General features: G+C 40.0%; 1 protein-coding gene across 1 annotated transcript; it reads right to left on the reverse strand.

Moving 5' to 3' along the window:
* Nucleotides 1-1,931: 1,931 nt before the first annotated feature.
* Nucleotides 1,932-8,207, reverse strand: LOC122010210 (transmembrane protein 120 homolog). Its single transcript, XM_042566670.1, has 10 exons — nucleotides 7,910-8,207; nucleotides 7,736-7,814; nucleotides 7,554-7,648; nucleotides 5,527-5,631; nucleotides 5,362-5,441; nucleotides 3,916-4,006; nucleotides 3,735-3,842; nucleotides 2,854-2,940; nucleotides 2,452-2,520; nucleotides 1,932-2,378 (listed from the first exon to the last, which is right to left on the reverse strand). The coding sequence occupies exons 1-10, from the start codon at nucleotides 8,147-8,149 to the stop codon at nucleotides 2,250-2,252; spliced, it is 1,083 nt and encodes a 360-aa protein (XP_042422604.1). The 5' UTR covers nucleotides 8,150-8,207; the 3' UTR covers nucleotides 1,932-2,249.
* Nucleotides 8,208-16,853: the final 8,646 nt, after the last annotated feature.

Consider the following 16,853-nt stretch of genomic DNA (forward strand, 5'->3'; position numbering starts at 1 on the left):
GAGTGCCGAGGAACGAGGTCACCGGAGCAAGGAGCGCAGGAAAAGGCTTCTGAGCACGCGACGGCGAAAGTGCGGCGGAAGAAGGCGACGAGAGCTTTATAAGGATGGGCTCGATCCGCCCGAGCCGTCGGATGCAGGTCACATAACCCGAGGCCCGCATCCAACCGTCCATTTCAAACCGATGAACGTCGCATCGGGCGTAAGGCAGCGGCCGTACGATGACGTCAACAGCGCCACGTGACACTCGGTCAGAGGAGGGCATTTAATGAGCCTCATCACGAGGCAGAACTCGCGTGCTCAACCATAATGGCTGAGATTTGCACGCATTCCGAGAAGATCCCGCGGACATCATCACAAGCCATCGACAGGCCAGTTGGGCAGCCCTCGGCAAGTAGCCGACCGACGCTATTCGACCCGATAGTGGCCGAGCGGAGGTACACTTTCGGGAGTGGCAGGATGGCTGTCGCTTGGCCAAACTCATAGTCCAGTCAGTCGGACTTAGCACCTCCTTCGACTAGACTTGAGGGGGAGGCATGTGATCCGGTGGTAAGGACGGGGGACCCTCGTTGGCGGGAGGTCAACGACACGTGGAGGTCAATGGTCAAGAGGGTCACCCCCAAGGTCGTGCCGAGCGGACAGAGGTCATGCCGAACGGACTAGCGGGCCGACCGAGCATCCGGCCGACCGAACATCCGGCCAAGGGTCTCCCAGGTCGGACGAAAGACAGCCCGACCAGGGGTCGGGTTTCCGATGCTCAAGGTAAAAGAGTCTCTGGGTCAAGCGGACAGGCCGCTCGGCCGAGCCACAGGACAATAAGGCGCAATTCCATCCGAGCACATGAATAGGGCTTCCCCGCCCGGTCCGAGGTATGCGCATTCCCGGAGGCCATGAGCGCCGAGCGACCGGTCCGCTCGGCCCGGAAACAGGCAAGAGGCGCAAAGGGACAGAAGGGACCGCTGGTAACATCATCCTCGAGACACCTACCGCCGACAAACAGCATGGTCGGTGGCCGGAGCGGACAGAGTATCGTACAGTGGAAGTTTCCACCGTCACGTCAGGGATATGCTCGGACGATTACGGAATGGCGTTAGACATGTTTTTCTGACACAACCCTACTGAGGTATGTTTGGGGAAGCGTGCACGCATCGAGAAGCGTGCCCGCACCTCTCCGGGGTTCTATATAAGGACCCCCAGATTTCGACGGAGGTATGCGATTCTCATCAATGTAGCCACAGTAGCGTTGCTTTGCTCCTCTCCTTCTTCACTGCCTGACTTGAGCGTCGGAGGATCGCCGCCGAGAAACCCCTCCCGGCTCGGCTTCTTTGCAGGTTCGCCGGAGGTCTACACCATCATCAGAGAATAACGGAGAGCGTCACGTCCCCAACGTCCATCGACTCAGCGCTCGGACAGGATCACCTATAAACTCTAATAAAACATTAAAGTGCAATGATACTCATTTGATATACATTTAAAGCCTTTTTGTTAGAAAAAAATTGATGATTATTTCAATTGATTGCTAATTAAGAAATAGATTATTTAATTATTATTTATTTAAATAATTATAATTTAATAATTTAATAAATCTCTTATTAAAGTAACAATACAATTAATGCATGCCTTAAACCAACTCATTAAAATAGTAAATTAGTACCAGAGGAATTAATTAGCATTGATCTTAACTTGTATATTAAATCAAGCTATTAAAACAATAATTTATTTTAAGAAACTAATTATTATGGAAATATAGACAACATTTAAAATTAAATAAATATTTTATTTATTTCATAATTAATTACTAATTTAAGGTAAAATTAATTAATTAATAATTTGGTAATTGAATAATTAATTTATTTCTTTTTAACAATTGATTAAAATAATATCCGATTAATCAGACGTTACATTCCCAATTTAATCAGACGCAATTCTACACGTATAGAAGAATTCAACTGGATCAGACCTTATTCCATCTTTAAGTCTCACAATTCTCTCAGATTTCACATTTGTAGTACAACAACAACAAAACAAAACATTCACGATCTCGCAAGAACAAGCGACTTAATTGAGCAGAACCACACGAAACCTTTATGATGAGGCATTGTTCGATAAACTAATATGGCACCAGACCGATCTGTACACACAGCATTTCATTCTGCACATGATTTGACATTTTGTCACATGGCAGCGGTTTCAAAAGATGGTGTGAGCTCGAGCATTTTCTGGGTAACGATGCCTTTTGAGTGAATTCATGATCATAAGTCCTGCTTGCTCTTTGTTCTTTTCATCTTCGCTTTGAATCTTGATTTAGCCATAAGCGTCTGCAGTGTGTTTGCGAAATTACCTATTGCCATCAGAACAAGCAATATTCCACAGACGATAACCTGAAAAAAAAATCCCAAAGAAGACGCTTCAACTTGGAATCAAAGTGTGAAAAAGTTAGCGAAGAGATCTTGCCTGCCACTCCTGGATCACACCAACAATAGCAGTCCGTAGCAGTAACAAGCCGACAAATGCTTCAAATCCCTGGAGCAAAGAAGTTTGTAAGGCAGTACTAGAAAAGCTTCACTTTCTAACTTATTGATTGTGTATATAAATTTTGAATTGACTTGTTATATGAACTTGCTTAAACCTACATTTGCTAAAACTTATACTAGTTCATGAGCAATATAAATATGTTGGTAGACTTGATGTGAAAAATGAGCTGTTCTACCATTCTAAGGTTAGATTTAAATATACAAATTTAACTTTAAGATCCATTTGGTTCTATTCCTTTATTGGAATTTATATCTGTCATAGAACCTAAAAAATGGAGCATGAAAATAAGTGTATAAAAGGTAATCTTTTCTACTATATTACCTGCAAAATGAAAAGGATGGGGCATAACAGTAGGAGCTGACCTTCAACACCAGCAGTTTCTCCCCATACAACATCCATTCTTTTTGCCTATGAACCAACCAAAACAAATCGCAATTCACAAGTTTCAAGCATGAGAACAAGAATGAGAAAACCATTCTATATTGTCAAATAATTGCAGTAGAGTGCATCAAATACAAAATCAATGCCATTTTGAACCATATCAAAGACTTCAGCACTGATCAGTATTGTTTTCAAATTGATCCTTCACTTTTTGTTTATCTTATGTGGAAATATTAACAGAAATATAGTCAAATCAAATCTGTATAGAGGTTAACGTTTTCTTTTAATTTTCAATTACAATTGTTCACTTAGAATGAGATTTAGACTGATTGTGTTAGGCTTAAGAAATGAAAGTGACACACTAACTTTATTGATGCCTTCTTTGTCAAAGTATCCTATTTTGATACTGAAAATAATTAGGGACAACTGAAACAACTAAGAATGAATCATTTCAAGTGGCATCTGCTTTAGGTAGTTCCAATGCTTTTTAGTTCTTTGTATGTTCAAGTTGCCAATCACCAATAATTCAATAAAGCATGTTACAAATGTTTCAGGTTTTGCAAAGAAAAATCACGTCAGCAAAATTTAGCAGATCCAACACTGTTAATTGGCAAATATGATTTACTAATGATGCCTACTGCAGTAGTGACTAGGTCAGAGCACCTCCAACGAGTACTCCTGTTAAATGATTCATAGTAAATCTGAAAATATTGGTCATTGAGTCTAGGTATACAGACTAAAGAATATCATTTTATAAGATCAATCTCTTTGAATTTAATTCTCACAATTCATGAAATAGGAGCAACATTTGAGTCTGTCACCTTGCCCAATGCAATGCGAGTATAGAGCCTTTGCCGTTGATATCTGTTCTGTAACAGCATGGAAACACCTTGCATCATGGCCCACACCAGGAATAGTTGCACTCCTCTCTGAAAGAAACCTATCTGTGCTTATTCAAGAGACACTTTCATCAATTATGCTTGAGAAGATTTATGCTTGTACCTGCTTATAAGCACAATCAGGTTGTCTCTTTATTTCCCATGTGAGACTTATAATAGCCATCAACATGGCACAATAATGATGGTAAATCCACCTGCACAAGCACCCAATGTACAAACATTTAATTTCACTACAAAATTATTATATAAACGCCAAGAGCATATATATGTGCTGTTGAAACATATACATAAATGTATAATATCTGGGAAAGAAGGAAAAATTGTGGAGGGACTGATCAAGTTGAATTCTTTGAGTTAGAGAGGTGGGTGTGTCATAAACACTATTTGAGCTACTCAATTGGTTGAAAGTTGTACCTAAGTAGAGTGCCCTTAAATTTAATAATCTTACACTTCTCCATCATGAGATAGGATAAATTTGTGTTTTTCAATCATGCATTTGTCTTGGTTGGTTGAATGTGATTTGAGTTGTAGCGCATCCATTGGTGTTGCTTGTTACATTAATGGGCATTCTTATTTGAGTCGATAGCTACATCATGGTTGGTACTGGTGTTGTACTAATGGCTAGCAGTGAGATTGCACAATTTGGTGGCCGTCATTGAACTTGTTGTTAGTTCATTCACTCACATCCATGTTGATGAGAAGTTGCATTGTTAATATTGTGACAACCTAGTTAATTCCACATGGCAAATTGTGAGCTAATGGAAGGGGTTCATATGTTTAAATTAGTGAGCTATGATTATTTTAGGCTCAAGCATTTGAGATCAATGGTTCAGCCACACAAAATTAATGGGTTAATTCTTTTATTTATGATTGTGGCATAGTATTTGGGAAGAGTTAATCCAAAGAATAATAAGCTATTTGGAAAGAGTTGTTATATGATGAAAGAGCTAGCATAAGTCAATGCTCAACTGAATCAACATGAGAAAGAAAATGCACCAATTCTACTACCCGGTACTAACTACACCAAAGGATTCTTCTACCCATCCTCTTACTCATGGTTGCCTCATCAACATATCATGTTCAAACCAATCTACCAACACGAGTGGCTAATAGAAACCTAGATGATCTTCTCTAATGTGTTGAAGAAAACATGCTGTATTATGTTATCAATGGTTCCTATGATGCTTCTCTAATATCTAGGAGACAGCACACCGGTTTACACCAGCACCAGTTACCTTCAACACCTCTTGCACCGTTAATTAATTAAAATATTCACAAATATTAAGAAGATAAAATAAACAACATTAATATAATCTTTCAAGAAGCCAAAATCAATTACTTAAACAAATTGTCATGTGGGAACACAATGTATTTATATGAAAGAATACTTGCCATATGTTTAGTGAAAGTATGCATACTTATTTTGACCAGAAGAAACTGTAACCTAAACAGCTATCAATTACTTCAAATTCAGAAAATATGACTAAGCAATCTGAAACTATTGTCTGTTTTCCTTTATGCGAATTGAGAGGAGCAATAATCTTTTTACCAAGGACGAATGTCACTTCCATTTACTCGCAATATGTTCTCCCGCAAGGCTAAAGTTGTGTAGAGATATAACAGCCAAGCCTGAAAGCACATGCATAAACTATAAAATCAGGTATGTCCTATATGATATTGCTCTACTTTAATTGTGGTTACACTATTCAGATACCTGATATAGTTGGACAGGCAAGGGTGGAAAACATTCATCCCAAACCCACGATCGCAAAAAAAGCAAAGTGGATGGAAATACAAGAAATAAGAAGGCGGTTCTGTCCTGGCATAAAGAAAATTAAATCTTTCATTGCACATATCCTGCAATTATAACAGCAAAGTATCTAAACAAATAGTAAGTGCCATAAATCTATGATTGCACTTGTGACGAAGAGCTACTGAGACCAAGTGGCATACACTATTTTGAGAGGTGAAGAGAAGATATTAGAGAGGAGACTAAATAAAGTTCTCATATTAGTTGAGAGAGAATATACTAGAAAAAAGTCTACAATTATCTTTTGTTGTAAAACTCCTAGAAACCTAAGTGTTGCAAACAAGGACAGGACTAGGATTTCAACAACTTTTAGAGGAGCAAAACACCATGAGACTGAGTTTACAATCATTGTATTCTGGGAGACTGAGAAGATGCCAGAAGAGACATCTACCCTACTAGAAAAGTTACAAGAGATGGATAATAACTAATTCAATGTCAAATCATGCACACAAGATGGATGAAAAATGATGGTGGAAATTGCACCCTGAAGATATAGTGGCTCGAGACAATAGGAGAAGAAAAGAAAACTTGAGATGGAGATGATAAAAATAATTGTTTTAAATCTATATAGTTTCTATTGGATCTATTTCTGAATATGGTGTGATCATTTTAGATAAGTTGCTCTTTTTTTTATCAACCACAATTTTTTACTAAGTTAGCATCACTTTAGGTTGACACACAGCTAGGCCTAGAGTTTTGGACTTGTGCCCTACAACTAAATGTTGCTGAACAGGAATGGTTGGGTGGAGGTATCTTCAATGGCACTGAGCTTGTAGTTACAACTTACACATGCTCAAGGCACGTTGTCCTTGGCAAGGCCATAGATGAGCACCTAAATCTCACCATGGGTGGGGTAGAAGCCACAATGTGTTACCTAAGATCATGGGGGTGGTGTATGGGTCAAGAAGATTCAGCGATCCTAAAGGTTAAAGTGGCACCATCAATCCACAGCAAGGGACTACACTGTCTGCCTGAACATCTCGTCACCATTCCTCTTAGGCTCCATAGTCATTGTACTCATCCTTGCAACCACAGTGAAGGTCAATGAAGAAAAGGCCTAGTAAATTTGGCATGCAACATATTTTTGTGAATTGAGAAGCTAATGAGTCCCACACTATAAATTGGGGAACTAGTTAGTGATAACTTCAAGTAGACGATGTTGCATCTAACAACAACAATGTTGTGGTTAAACAAGAAGGGTAATGATGGACTTCAATCTAGATTTATACTGCTCAAGCAAATATAATCTGAGGAAGAAGCACATGTGACATATTATGAGGGAGGAGCATTGAAGACTGGAAGAAATGATGGCTAGTTTATCACATCATGATGACAGGGGTGAATGAGCAACAAAAATAAAATTAGGATATTATATAAAGAAGAATGAAGGGAGTAAGAGATATAAGGATTTTGCAGCAAGATGAATGATTGAGAGGATGTCAATACATCACATGTAGCCTTATTTGTCTGAGAGAAGCAACAAGATTGTTGAAGAAAATCTCAGCTCTAAAAGAGGATATGCTCTGATACCATGTTGAGAGGGAAAATATTGTGGTGTTAAAATTATAATTGCACTATATGAGCAGAAGATTTAGACATAACGTCCAAAACTAGATGTTCTACATAGACTAAAATATAACACATTAATATAACAAACTTTACTGATCCCCATTTCACTGATTTCTGACTTCCAACTGCCTTTGGTAGATTATGGTCATTTTTTCAAGACATGCAGATGAATCAAATTTCTACCTTACCAAAATTTCCAAGAATGAGCACCTTATTTTTCTTGGGAAGGCACTGAGGAGGGAAAGCTTAGTGCATCCACTGACATAGGACCTTGGCTCCTTAAATTTCTAGTACCTTTAAAATACTGATCTTGACTAAGGTTAAACTTATTGGCAAAAATAAGTAAAAAAATAAGAGCTTACCCTATAGCTATTATACTCCTCCTTCACTTTCAGCTGCACATCCTTCCTTGTTGCTCGTACATTGAGAGGGCCAAGAAAACTCTTCAAGAACAGACCTGAATGCACAAATGATAGAACCTAAACCCCCTCCATGCTTAACATTAAAAGAAACTAAAACCCGAATCTTTTCATCCATAGTTCACCATGAGCTTTGCTGGGTAGTAGCGATGCGATGTCACCATCGACGATAAGACATCTTGCCCTGCACAACTCTTCATCAACCTACAACAAAAGAAAATCCCAAACGACCGAGATTCGAACTCAGCCAGCAAAATCGAGATCCAGAGGAGACAAAAAGGGGGGTAGAAACGTCCAACCTTCTCAGCGATTTTGGGATCGATGCATCCTCCGCCGCCAGGACCACACTTCTTCTTGGCGAGGGAGTCGAGCGACGCCTGGATCCTCCGAAGGTCGGATTCGAGGGCCAGAGTGCGCTGGCGCAGGGATTGCTCCTCGCTCCCGGTCCTGGAAATGAGGGCGGCGGCAGCGTCCTGCAGCTCTTGGGCAGCCTCCGCCAGCCGCGCCGCCTCCTCCACGAGCGCGTTGTGATCCACCATCCCTCTCCTCGCGATTCCCCACGATCAATTGCTCCCGTGTATTTGCGGGCATTCCCCGTTATACAATTTTTATCATTAGTCTTGTTTTATTTATTTATTTATTTATTTAAAAATAAAATACAAATTTATAAATCAGTTTGCTACATAAGTTTTTAACATAAACAAAAATATAGAACTGTCCCATCTAAAGTCCGGTCATACGAATATAAAAGAAGGTAGGGCATCCGGAATGCCATTAATACATCATATATTAACGGTGGTAAGAAAAAAAAATAAATAAATAAATATGTTCGTCCCAGTGTCCAATTAAATTATCTCAGAATTAATATGAAGGAGATAAATCAAGGACGGTTATTAATTTTAGAATAGTGACTAGCACATAAAGAAAGTATTTATCTCGACTTTATCGAAATTCAAACTCCATACTTCATGATGATAACAACTCATGGAGACATTAATATCCTAATGCTACCGTGCATCCACATTGACATTAATGTCTCAAGCATTAACGTATCATTGTGGAAGCCCTCATCAGGCACTTGTAAAATTTCCCAATTTTTTTTTAAAAAAATATTTTTTAAAAATCTAAATCCTATATTACACCGTGAGTATTTTTTAACTTAAACAATATAACTCAAGGTAAAATCTAATTAGCCTAATCTTAAAATTATAAAAATATAAAAAAAAATACTATTACGCACACTAAATATATACCAGTGAGCATCTAAATTTTTTTAATTTTAATTTTTTTTTAACTTGCACTAATTCAACCCCTAAATTCTAAAGATAAAATCTAATCCTCAAAATTTTTAAAAAACTATTGAATTAATCAATGCCTAGATTTGTCTTGGACCCCTAAATTCAACCTAGGGATGTAAATGAGCCGAACTAAGCCGAACAATATTAGGCTCGAGCTTGGCTCATTTTAGAATTATCAAGCTCGCGAACAGTTCGAGCTCGGCTCATTATTAGCTCGATTATCAAAATTAACGAGCCTAACTCGTTAAGCGAGCTCGGGCTCATTTTCGAGCTCGTTTAGAGCTCATTTTCGACTCGTTTTAGAGCTCATTTTTTGGCTCATTTTAAAACTTATTTTAAGGCTCGTTTTAGTGTAAGATACCGTAAAATTAAATAATAAATGTTATTGGACGAAAAATCTTATTGGATTTTTCTAAAATTTTTAGAAATTTTTCGGGATTTAAACGGAGTCCGTATGACTCGTTTTGAGGGGATAAATCGTGGGACTAGTGGAGACCTATTTGGGATACCCAAAATAAGTTGGGAGTTGATTGAGAAATTAATTTAGCATTTAATTAAACTAACCTAAGTTTTAATTAACCTAGGTTTATAATTTCCTTCTCCTATTCTTTCTCCCGAAAACCCCCCTTTCGCCCTATCCCCCTCCTTCCCGGATTCACCATCTTCCTCCCCCAAATCCCTCGGCCAAAGCTCTCCGCCTCCTCCCGATTCACCATTGTCGACGGTCAAGCAGTGCTCTCTGTACCCCTCAACGCTGAGCTCTCGCAACATCAGAGCAGACAATGCCACCGAAGCTTCTCCTCTCCGATCTCCACCGTCGCCCAGTCGTGCCCTAGCGTCGTTAGCTCCATGCCATCATCGTCGCTGGAGGCCATGAGGTTAGCCGATGATGTCATTTTTGTTCCCCGCCCATTCTTCCTCTCGCCTCTGCCCTAACTTCCCTTCTCCGACGATTTCTCTCCTAATGACATCGGGCGCTTTGTGGGCATTCTGATCGCATCGATGCAGCTTAGCCTACCGCCGGCCGAGCCTCCTTTCTCTCTCTCTCTCTCTCTGGCAGCGTGGAGCCTTTCTTCTCCCTTACCTTTCTTGGGATCGAGTTACAGCCGACTGCTGAACTTGAGCCCTATCTGCCTCCTCACGACAGGATCTTGGATCAAGAAGATCCATTGCCCTAGCTTGGGTTAACACAGGGTTGCTCTATATGGCCGATGTCACCCTACCTTCTGCTTTTGCTCATGATCACAGCAACAGTGTTCACTCGAGAGGAGTTTATGGAACTGGTTTGATCTTGAAGGTAATTGGTTCTACTCTAGCTCTTGATTTAGGTATTAAGCCTTTGCATGGTATTGATTTGGAGAGTTTTGTTTTGGAAGGCAGCAACGTTTCTTAGTATTGAGCATTTCTTGGTGCTAGTCACCACATCACCGTAGTCAGCAGCTAACTCTGCCAGTGCTATGCCATCAGTAGCAGCTCGAAAAGAGGAGGTAAGGAAATATGTAGGATACATGTTTTGGGGATTTTACTTTGGTAGTTGTTGATATAGATTGAGGATTGTCACTTGATTAGGATCGCTTTATTGGGAGGGCAGTATTGTCAGCAAATTCTGATTGTCTTGTTCTAACAGTGAACATCCCTGGTCGTGAGTTGATGGAGGAGCAATTCGAAATGAGGACTTGGATTCGGGACGAGCGTCTCGACATGGGATGGTTTGACTCGATCGACAGATAAAGGCGGATATTTCTTCCTTGGCTTCTATGTAGATTTTCTTGTACTTATTGCATGGTTATTATTCGATGGATTAGGCTGCTTTACCTTATATCGTGTTCGTTTGTTGAATTCTTGCTTGAGACTTATGCTTGATCTTTGAGGTGTTCCATTTAATTCATATACAGTCTCAACTCTTGATATCTACTCTGTTGTGATTACATATGTAGAGTAAGTCTTGTAGGGATTGTCGGGTTGTTGGTATTACCATGCTGATTGGGTATATGATGTGGACTGTACGTAGGTTGGTATGTGTGATAGGAGTCATCATGTTGACTATACATTTGCATGTTGTATGTACACACGTATTTGTTATATATTTTTGGAGGAGTTGTGTTGATTGTAGGTTTGTTGTATATACACGTGTCTGATGTGTTTATTGGAGGATACATGTTGATTGTACTTATGTTCTGTGTACATGTGTCTGGTGGAATTATTGGAGAGTTTTAGTTGGTTATACATGTGTAGTGGTGTACATATGTTTGGTGGGATATATGGAGGTATCATTATGATTATACTCATGTTGTGGAGTACGTATGTGGATTTAGGGGTTGCATGGATGATGACGGGGTTTGTATCATGATTATATATATATCTTGTTCATCATTCATTGCATCTGATGACCATTGTCTCCCTTGTGGTGAGAGAGTCGTCAGTTGGTTTGGGAATAGCGCCGCACACTCGGCCACTCATGGGTAGTGGTAGTTGGAGCAGTTGCCGCTAGTCCTGTTGTGCCACCCGGTCACGAGGTTTTGTGAGATCCGGCGTTGTGAGCAGTCAGGGACCCTGATGCTATGTAGCTAGATAGCTACTAGTGGATTGTCCGCCTCGACCACTATATAGTGGGCTGGAGGGTAGTACAGTCGTCACAGACCCAAGCCTATCAGCCATACAGGGGTCGTGGTTTCTAGAGAGGTGGCGGGGGTGACCATGGAGTATGCATGTACTTTTGCATATGATACGTGATGCATCTGTGGATATATATTTGCATACATGCCTAGTAGATACTAGTTGCATGTGATTGTGATTTGTTGCACTTGTTTGAGATATAATTGTTGCATATGGTTGTCATGTTGCATACATATCATTTATTTTACATGTATATGCAGTCGTATTTATATTGCACAAGTGTCATGGGTATATCTGTTGCAGATCCGATGAGTTTACTGATTATTTTACCATGTGTCAATTTCAGATTGGGTATGTATCTGTTATTATGTTGGTTATGGTTTGTACAATTTATATGTCAGGTTATTATGTCAGATATGTTTAGGTGCATTGATTATAATAGTATGATAATGTTTTTTATTCCCTACTGAGACTGTACTTATGATCTCCATGTTTGTTTATAGACCATGCACTATCTTTTCTATTACCCGCTGATTTACCTATACTCACCACCTCATGTATGCATTTATGTTTTCAGGTATCTTGTAGATAGTTGGTGTGTCGCTTGGAGTATCCTGTCTGTCGGGCCCTACGTCACATCCAGAGACCGTTTCGGGTTTTTGTATATGCTTTATTTGTATTTGGTATTTGTTGTATTTGGTGTGTTATTGTATTTGTGTGTAGCCATGTGGCTATCTTATAGTTTTGGTGTTGTATTTGTGTTTAAGCCGTGCCAACATGCATTGTATTTATTTGATTTGTGTGAGCTTTCCTTCGTTTTTTCGCTGTGTTTTTAGTACAGCCGTGTGAGATGCTTTATATATAACTGTGTGGTCGTGATTGTTTCATTCCAGCCGTATGGGCTATGATTATAACTGCGTGGTCGTGTATATATTCCAACCGTATGCGGCTGATGTATATTTTGTATGTATTGATGTTTCAGATTGTTACCGGTACAGGGGAGATGTTGTCGGATTTTTATCTGGCAGGTACTCCTTAGGGGGCGTGACATTTAGAGCTTGTTTTTTTGGTTCGTTTTATAGCTCGTTTTTTGGCTCAATTTAAGGCTCGTTTTTTTGGCTCGCGAACCTATAAACAAACATGTTTGCGAGCTCATGAGCCGAATATCCTTAAGCTCGAGCTCGGCTCGATAAAACTGTCGAGCTCGAAATCGAGCTCGAGCTCGAGCTCGGCTCGATAAGATAAACGAATGAACTCGAACGAGTTTTTTACCGAATCAAGCTCCGAATAGCTCGCGAACCGTTTGGTTCATTTACATTCCTAATTCAACCCTTAAATTCTAAAGATAAAATCTAATTCTCAAAAAGTAAAAAAAAACTATTGAATTAATCAATGCCTGGATTTGTCTTGGACGAAATTGCAGGTAACATAATCATGTGGCAAAAGGTGATTCGCTCACCCCCAATTTCCATGTCAATTCGTCCCTAGGTCAACACGGAGGAGTTAAATCACGAATGACTAATGTGACAAGTAATGGGAGAGGCATGCTCAGATCCGTCGAATTTTTGACCTTAAAATCTCATGTGATAATACTCTATGTCTTACACTACAAAAAAATACAGCTTTACATACGGGTTTGCCGATGGATAAAATATTCCGTCGGTAGTAATCGGAAATCACCGACGGAATAGGATCTTCTGTCGGTAATATCTAAATTACCGATGAAAAATTCAATTCCGTCGGTATTATTCAGACATTACCAACTGAATATTTAATTCCGTCGGTAATGTGTTATTTTTTTTAAAAAAAAACTTCACCGACGGAAAAATACTTTCGGTCGGTAATTTGTTTTTTTTTTCTTAAAAAAAACTTTATTGACGAAATATATATTCCATCAATAAAGCCGGCTAAAATAAACCCTAACCCCCTTTCCTTTCTTTCCACGCGCGCGGGCAGCTCCTTCCTCCTCCCCGATCTCGCGGGTATGACCTCTCCCCTCCCTCGTTTTTCTCTTCCTCTCTCTTTGTGCCGGCCGTTGCCTGCCGCTAGTAACTTGCTGACGGGTGTGTTGGATGTTGTTGTGTTAACCTGTGTCGGTCTTGTTTCTACTGTTAATTTTTTGATAAATTTTGTACTAAATTATTTTTATTTTATAAACAGATAGCATTTACTGCTCTTCTCCGGTAGACCTTCACATCTTCAGGTATAATTTAGTTTATTGTATTTTATATTATTTAGTATTGTTTAATTTAGATATATGTTATGTTCGTATATTAATCTGTAACATAATATCGTTCTTTTGTTTGTTTTGTGTTTGTACGTTAATCTAAGCTAATTTTTAATTTTCAATTTATTAGTTTTAGGTGAAAATGTCTATGAACAAAACTTGGATGTACAATCGATTAGAAAATGGATTTATTAGAGATGATTTTATTGCTAAAGTTGAAGAATTTGTCAACTTTACTAAAAGTCATCCAGAATGTATGAATGGTGCAGAATTAAAGTGTCCGTGCAATCATAAAAAATGTTAAAATAGAGCTTTCTATGATGAAGATACTGTAAAAATGTATATATGTAGGAATGATTTTGTCCCAAATTACTACAATTGGTATTATCACAGAGAACTTTATTTGTATGAACCAATTGGGTCTTCCGGTGGTTCATTATCTGACACAACTTTTATTGCACATGACTCATTAACTTATGATATTGGAATGCAATCAATGGTTCACGATGCAATGAATGTCGCAGTTGATTATGTTGGAGCAATCCCGATGGTCCACGGGACCATGTGTTTTGGTGTTTGGGCAAAGGGTTTAAGTTAGGTTCGCCCTTGTATTTGATATGTGTATTTGAGTTGTGCAGGTTTGCAGGATACACATGTGACTCAGGTTGATGGCTTCGGGTCCGGTGAAGGATGGAGCATCCGAGGGACCGTGGACAAGACATCGAGGACAAGAGCCAAGGGAAGCGACTTCGAGGCATACGCGAAGGATGGCATTGGGGACGAGCCGCGGGCTTGAATGCATCCGAGGGACGAGAGCCAAAGGAAGTAGGCTTGAAGGCAAAAGGTCAAAGCTGCAAAGGAAGAATCAAGTGAGTCATAAGGGTGAGGGTACGAGTGCACGAGAGATTGTACTCGGAGTAAAATCCTAGTTTTTAGGGTTTCATTGTAGCGTTACTGTAGCAGTACTGTAGCAATATTGTAGCGCTCTATAGTAGTTCAGTCGACTGGGGCAGTCGACTGGCATCGAACAGAATGTGTGGAATCGAGCCGTTGGGATGTAACGGTCGAATTTCCACAGAGGGCAGTCGACTGCATGTTTTAGCAGTCGACTGGTAGGCGGGGTTTTCCAACCCGTGGCCTATAAAACCAAAGCTTGGGAGCTTGGTTTGAGTTGACGAAATTAGTGGTGGGTAACATCTAATTAGTAGTCAACTAGTGCCCTAGCAATCCAAGTGCTCTTGATCTAGTTGTGGTGAGGTTTCTCCACCGACAAGGAGGATTGTGCTAGCCGGAGTTTCCGGGGATTAATCCACCGACGGATTGAGGGATCGTCCACCTTACGGACAGCCGTGGAGTAGGAGCTTTATCTCCGAACCACGTAAATCGGCGTGTGTTGGTTTGTTTGCTCTTTCTTATTCTTGTCTTTAGTTTAGCTTGTTTGTTTTGTATTTCCGCTGCGCAAGCTAACATCGTAGGAGAAGAGAGTATTTGGGGGCGCCGTCTATCCAACCCCCCTTCAAGTCGGCCGTGCGATTCCCAACAAGTGGTATCAGAGCGAGGACGCTCTCTATAGGACTAACCGCCAAGGAAGCAAGAAGATGACCTACTTGATAGAACCACCGAAGTTCGAAGGAGGAAGCTTATGGGATATCACCTTTTGGATGGTGAAGATGAAGAACTTTTTCGAAACGGATTGGGACACAATGATGGTGGTGGAGGAACCATTCGAAGTCCCAAAAGACAAGAAAGGGAAGAAGCTCCGACCACGACATTGGACGGAGGAGCAAATCACACGGTCAAAGGCAAACGATAAGGTAATATCAATTTTGGTAGATATTTTGCCTTCTAACGTGTTAAGTGATGTAGGTGAGTATGAAAATGCCCATGAATTATGGAGCAAAGTGAAGAAATTTCCATGGGAGGAATTTTTGCCTACACAAGAAGAAGAAGAAAAATCCGAAGAAAGTGATGAAGTGGTCCAAGAGGAGAAGAAGGACCAATCGGATGTGGAGCCCAAGGAGTTGGGTTTAGTAGCTCAAGAAGAGGAGGTGGAGCAAACGGAAGTTGAGTCACGCTCAATATCCGAGGAGGAGAAGGAAGATGAGGTATCATCTACATCCTCAAGAATTGAAGAAGATTCCAAGACAAGTGAAGAAGAAGAAATCTTGGAAGAAGTCAACCTAGTGAGCACCTCCACCGAAGCAAAGTCAAAAGATCACATCATTTGTTTCGGGTGCAATGAGAAAGGACACTACAAGAGTAGATGTCCTATGGGTAAGAAAGAGGTATCTCCTAAACTCAATTCAATCTCTTTAGAATCTAAGTTGAGTTGTTGGAAGAAGAAGGAGAAGAAGCACATTAGATGCTTCACGTGTGGAGAACTTGGACACTACCACACAAGATGCTCAAGGAAGGGAGAATTCAAGAAGTTGGAGCATCTAAAGAAGTGGGAGAAGAAGAAGAGGAGCTCAAGTCAAGGGGGAGCTTCAAGGGTAAGGGAGGTATACCCTAATTTGAAATGTAATTCAAATTCAAATTCTTATGTTCCCATGCATGTTAGGAAAAATAATGTTAATCATTATATGCCCATGCAAAATTTTGATTTTAAATATCATGATAAGAATAGGATTAATGTAGATCAAAACCCTAGGAGACCCATTCATGAAAAATCTAGAAATGGTAGACCTAAGGAGACCCAAGGCATTAATCACAAGAAGGGGAGACATATGCCTAGAAAAATGGGTAGGTCTTGGAATGTCCATGGTGGACATGTTGATTCTAGGTTTAGGAACCTAGAAAGGGAAAATCAAGCTTTGAAGGTAAAGCTTGATAAGTTGGAGAAAACCCTAGAAAGATTCAATGTTGGATCTAAGGGTTTAGGTATGGTGTTGGGTAGCCAAAGACCCAACAATGATAGATCGGGTTTGGGATACCGATCTAATGTCTCCAAAGCTAAGGGAAAGTCTTATGCTAGGGTTGCATATGACTATAGCAAGGAGAAGTCAATAAATGGCAAGGAAAAGTCATTTAATGGTAAGAAGAAATTAACCAAGGACAAGGTGTCCAAGGTTAAGAAGTTACATTTGTAGGCCAAGTGTCACC

This window comes from Zingiber officinale, chromosome 8A, assembly GCF_018446385.1.
Source record: "Zingiber officinale cultivar Zhangliang chromosome 8A, Zo_v1.1, whole genome shotgun sequence".
Lineage (NCBI taxonomy): Eukaryota > Viridiplantae > Streptophyta > Magnoliopsida > Zingiberales > Zingiberaceae > Zingiber > Zingiber officinale.

What these genes read in the sequence shown, in the direction of transcription:
- LOC122010210 (XM_042566670.1), bottom strand. Translation starts at nt 8,149, where the DNA reads ATGGTGGATCACAACGCGCTCGTGGAGGAGGCGGCGCGGCTGGCGGAG. An exon ending in ACTACCCAGCAAAGCTCATG is followed by an intron (nt 7,649 to 7,735) that starts GTGAACTATGGA and finishes TTGTGCATTCAG; the next exon opens with GTCTGTTCTTGAAGAGTTTT. An exon ending in CCATCCTTTTCATTTTGCAG is followed by an intron (nt 2,521 to 2,853) that starts GTAATATAGTAG and finishes TCTTTGCTCCAG; the next exon opens with GGATTTGAAGCATTTGTCGG.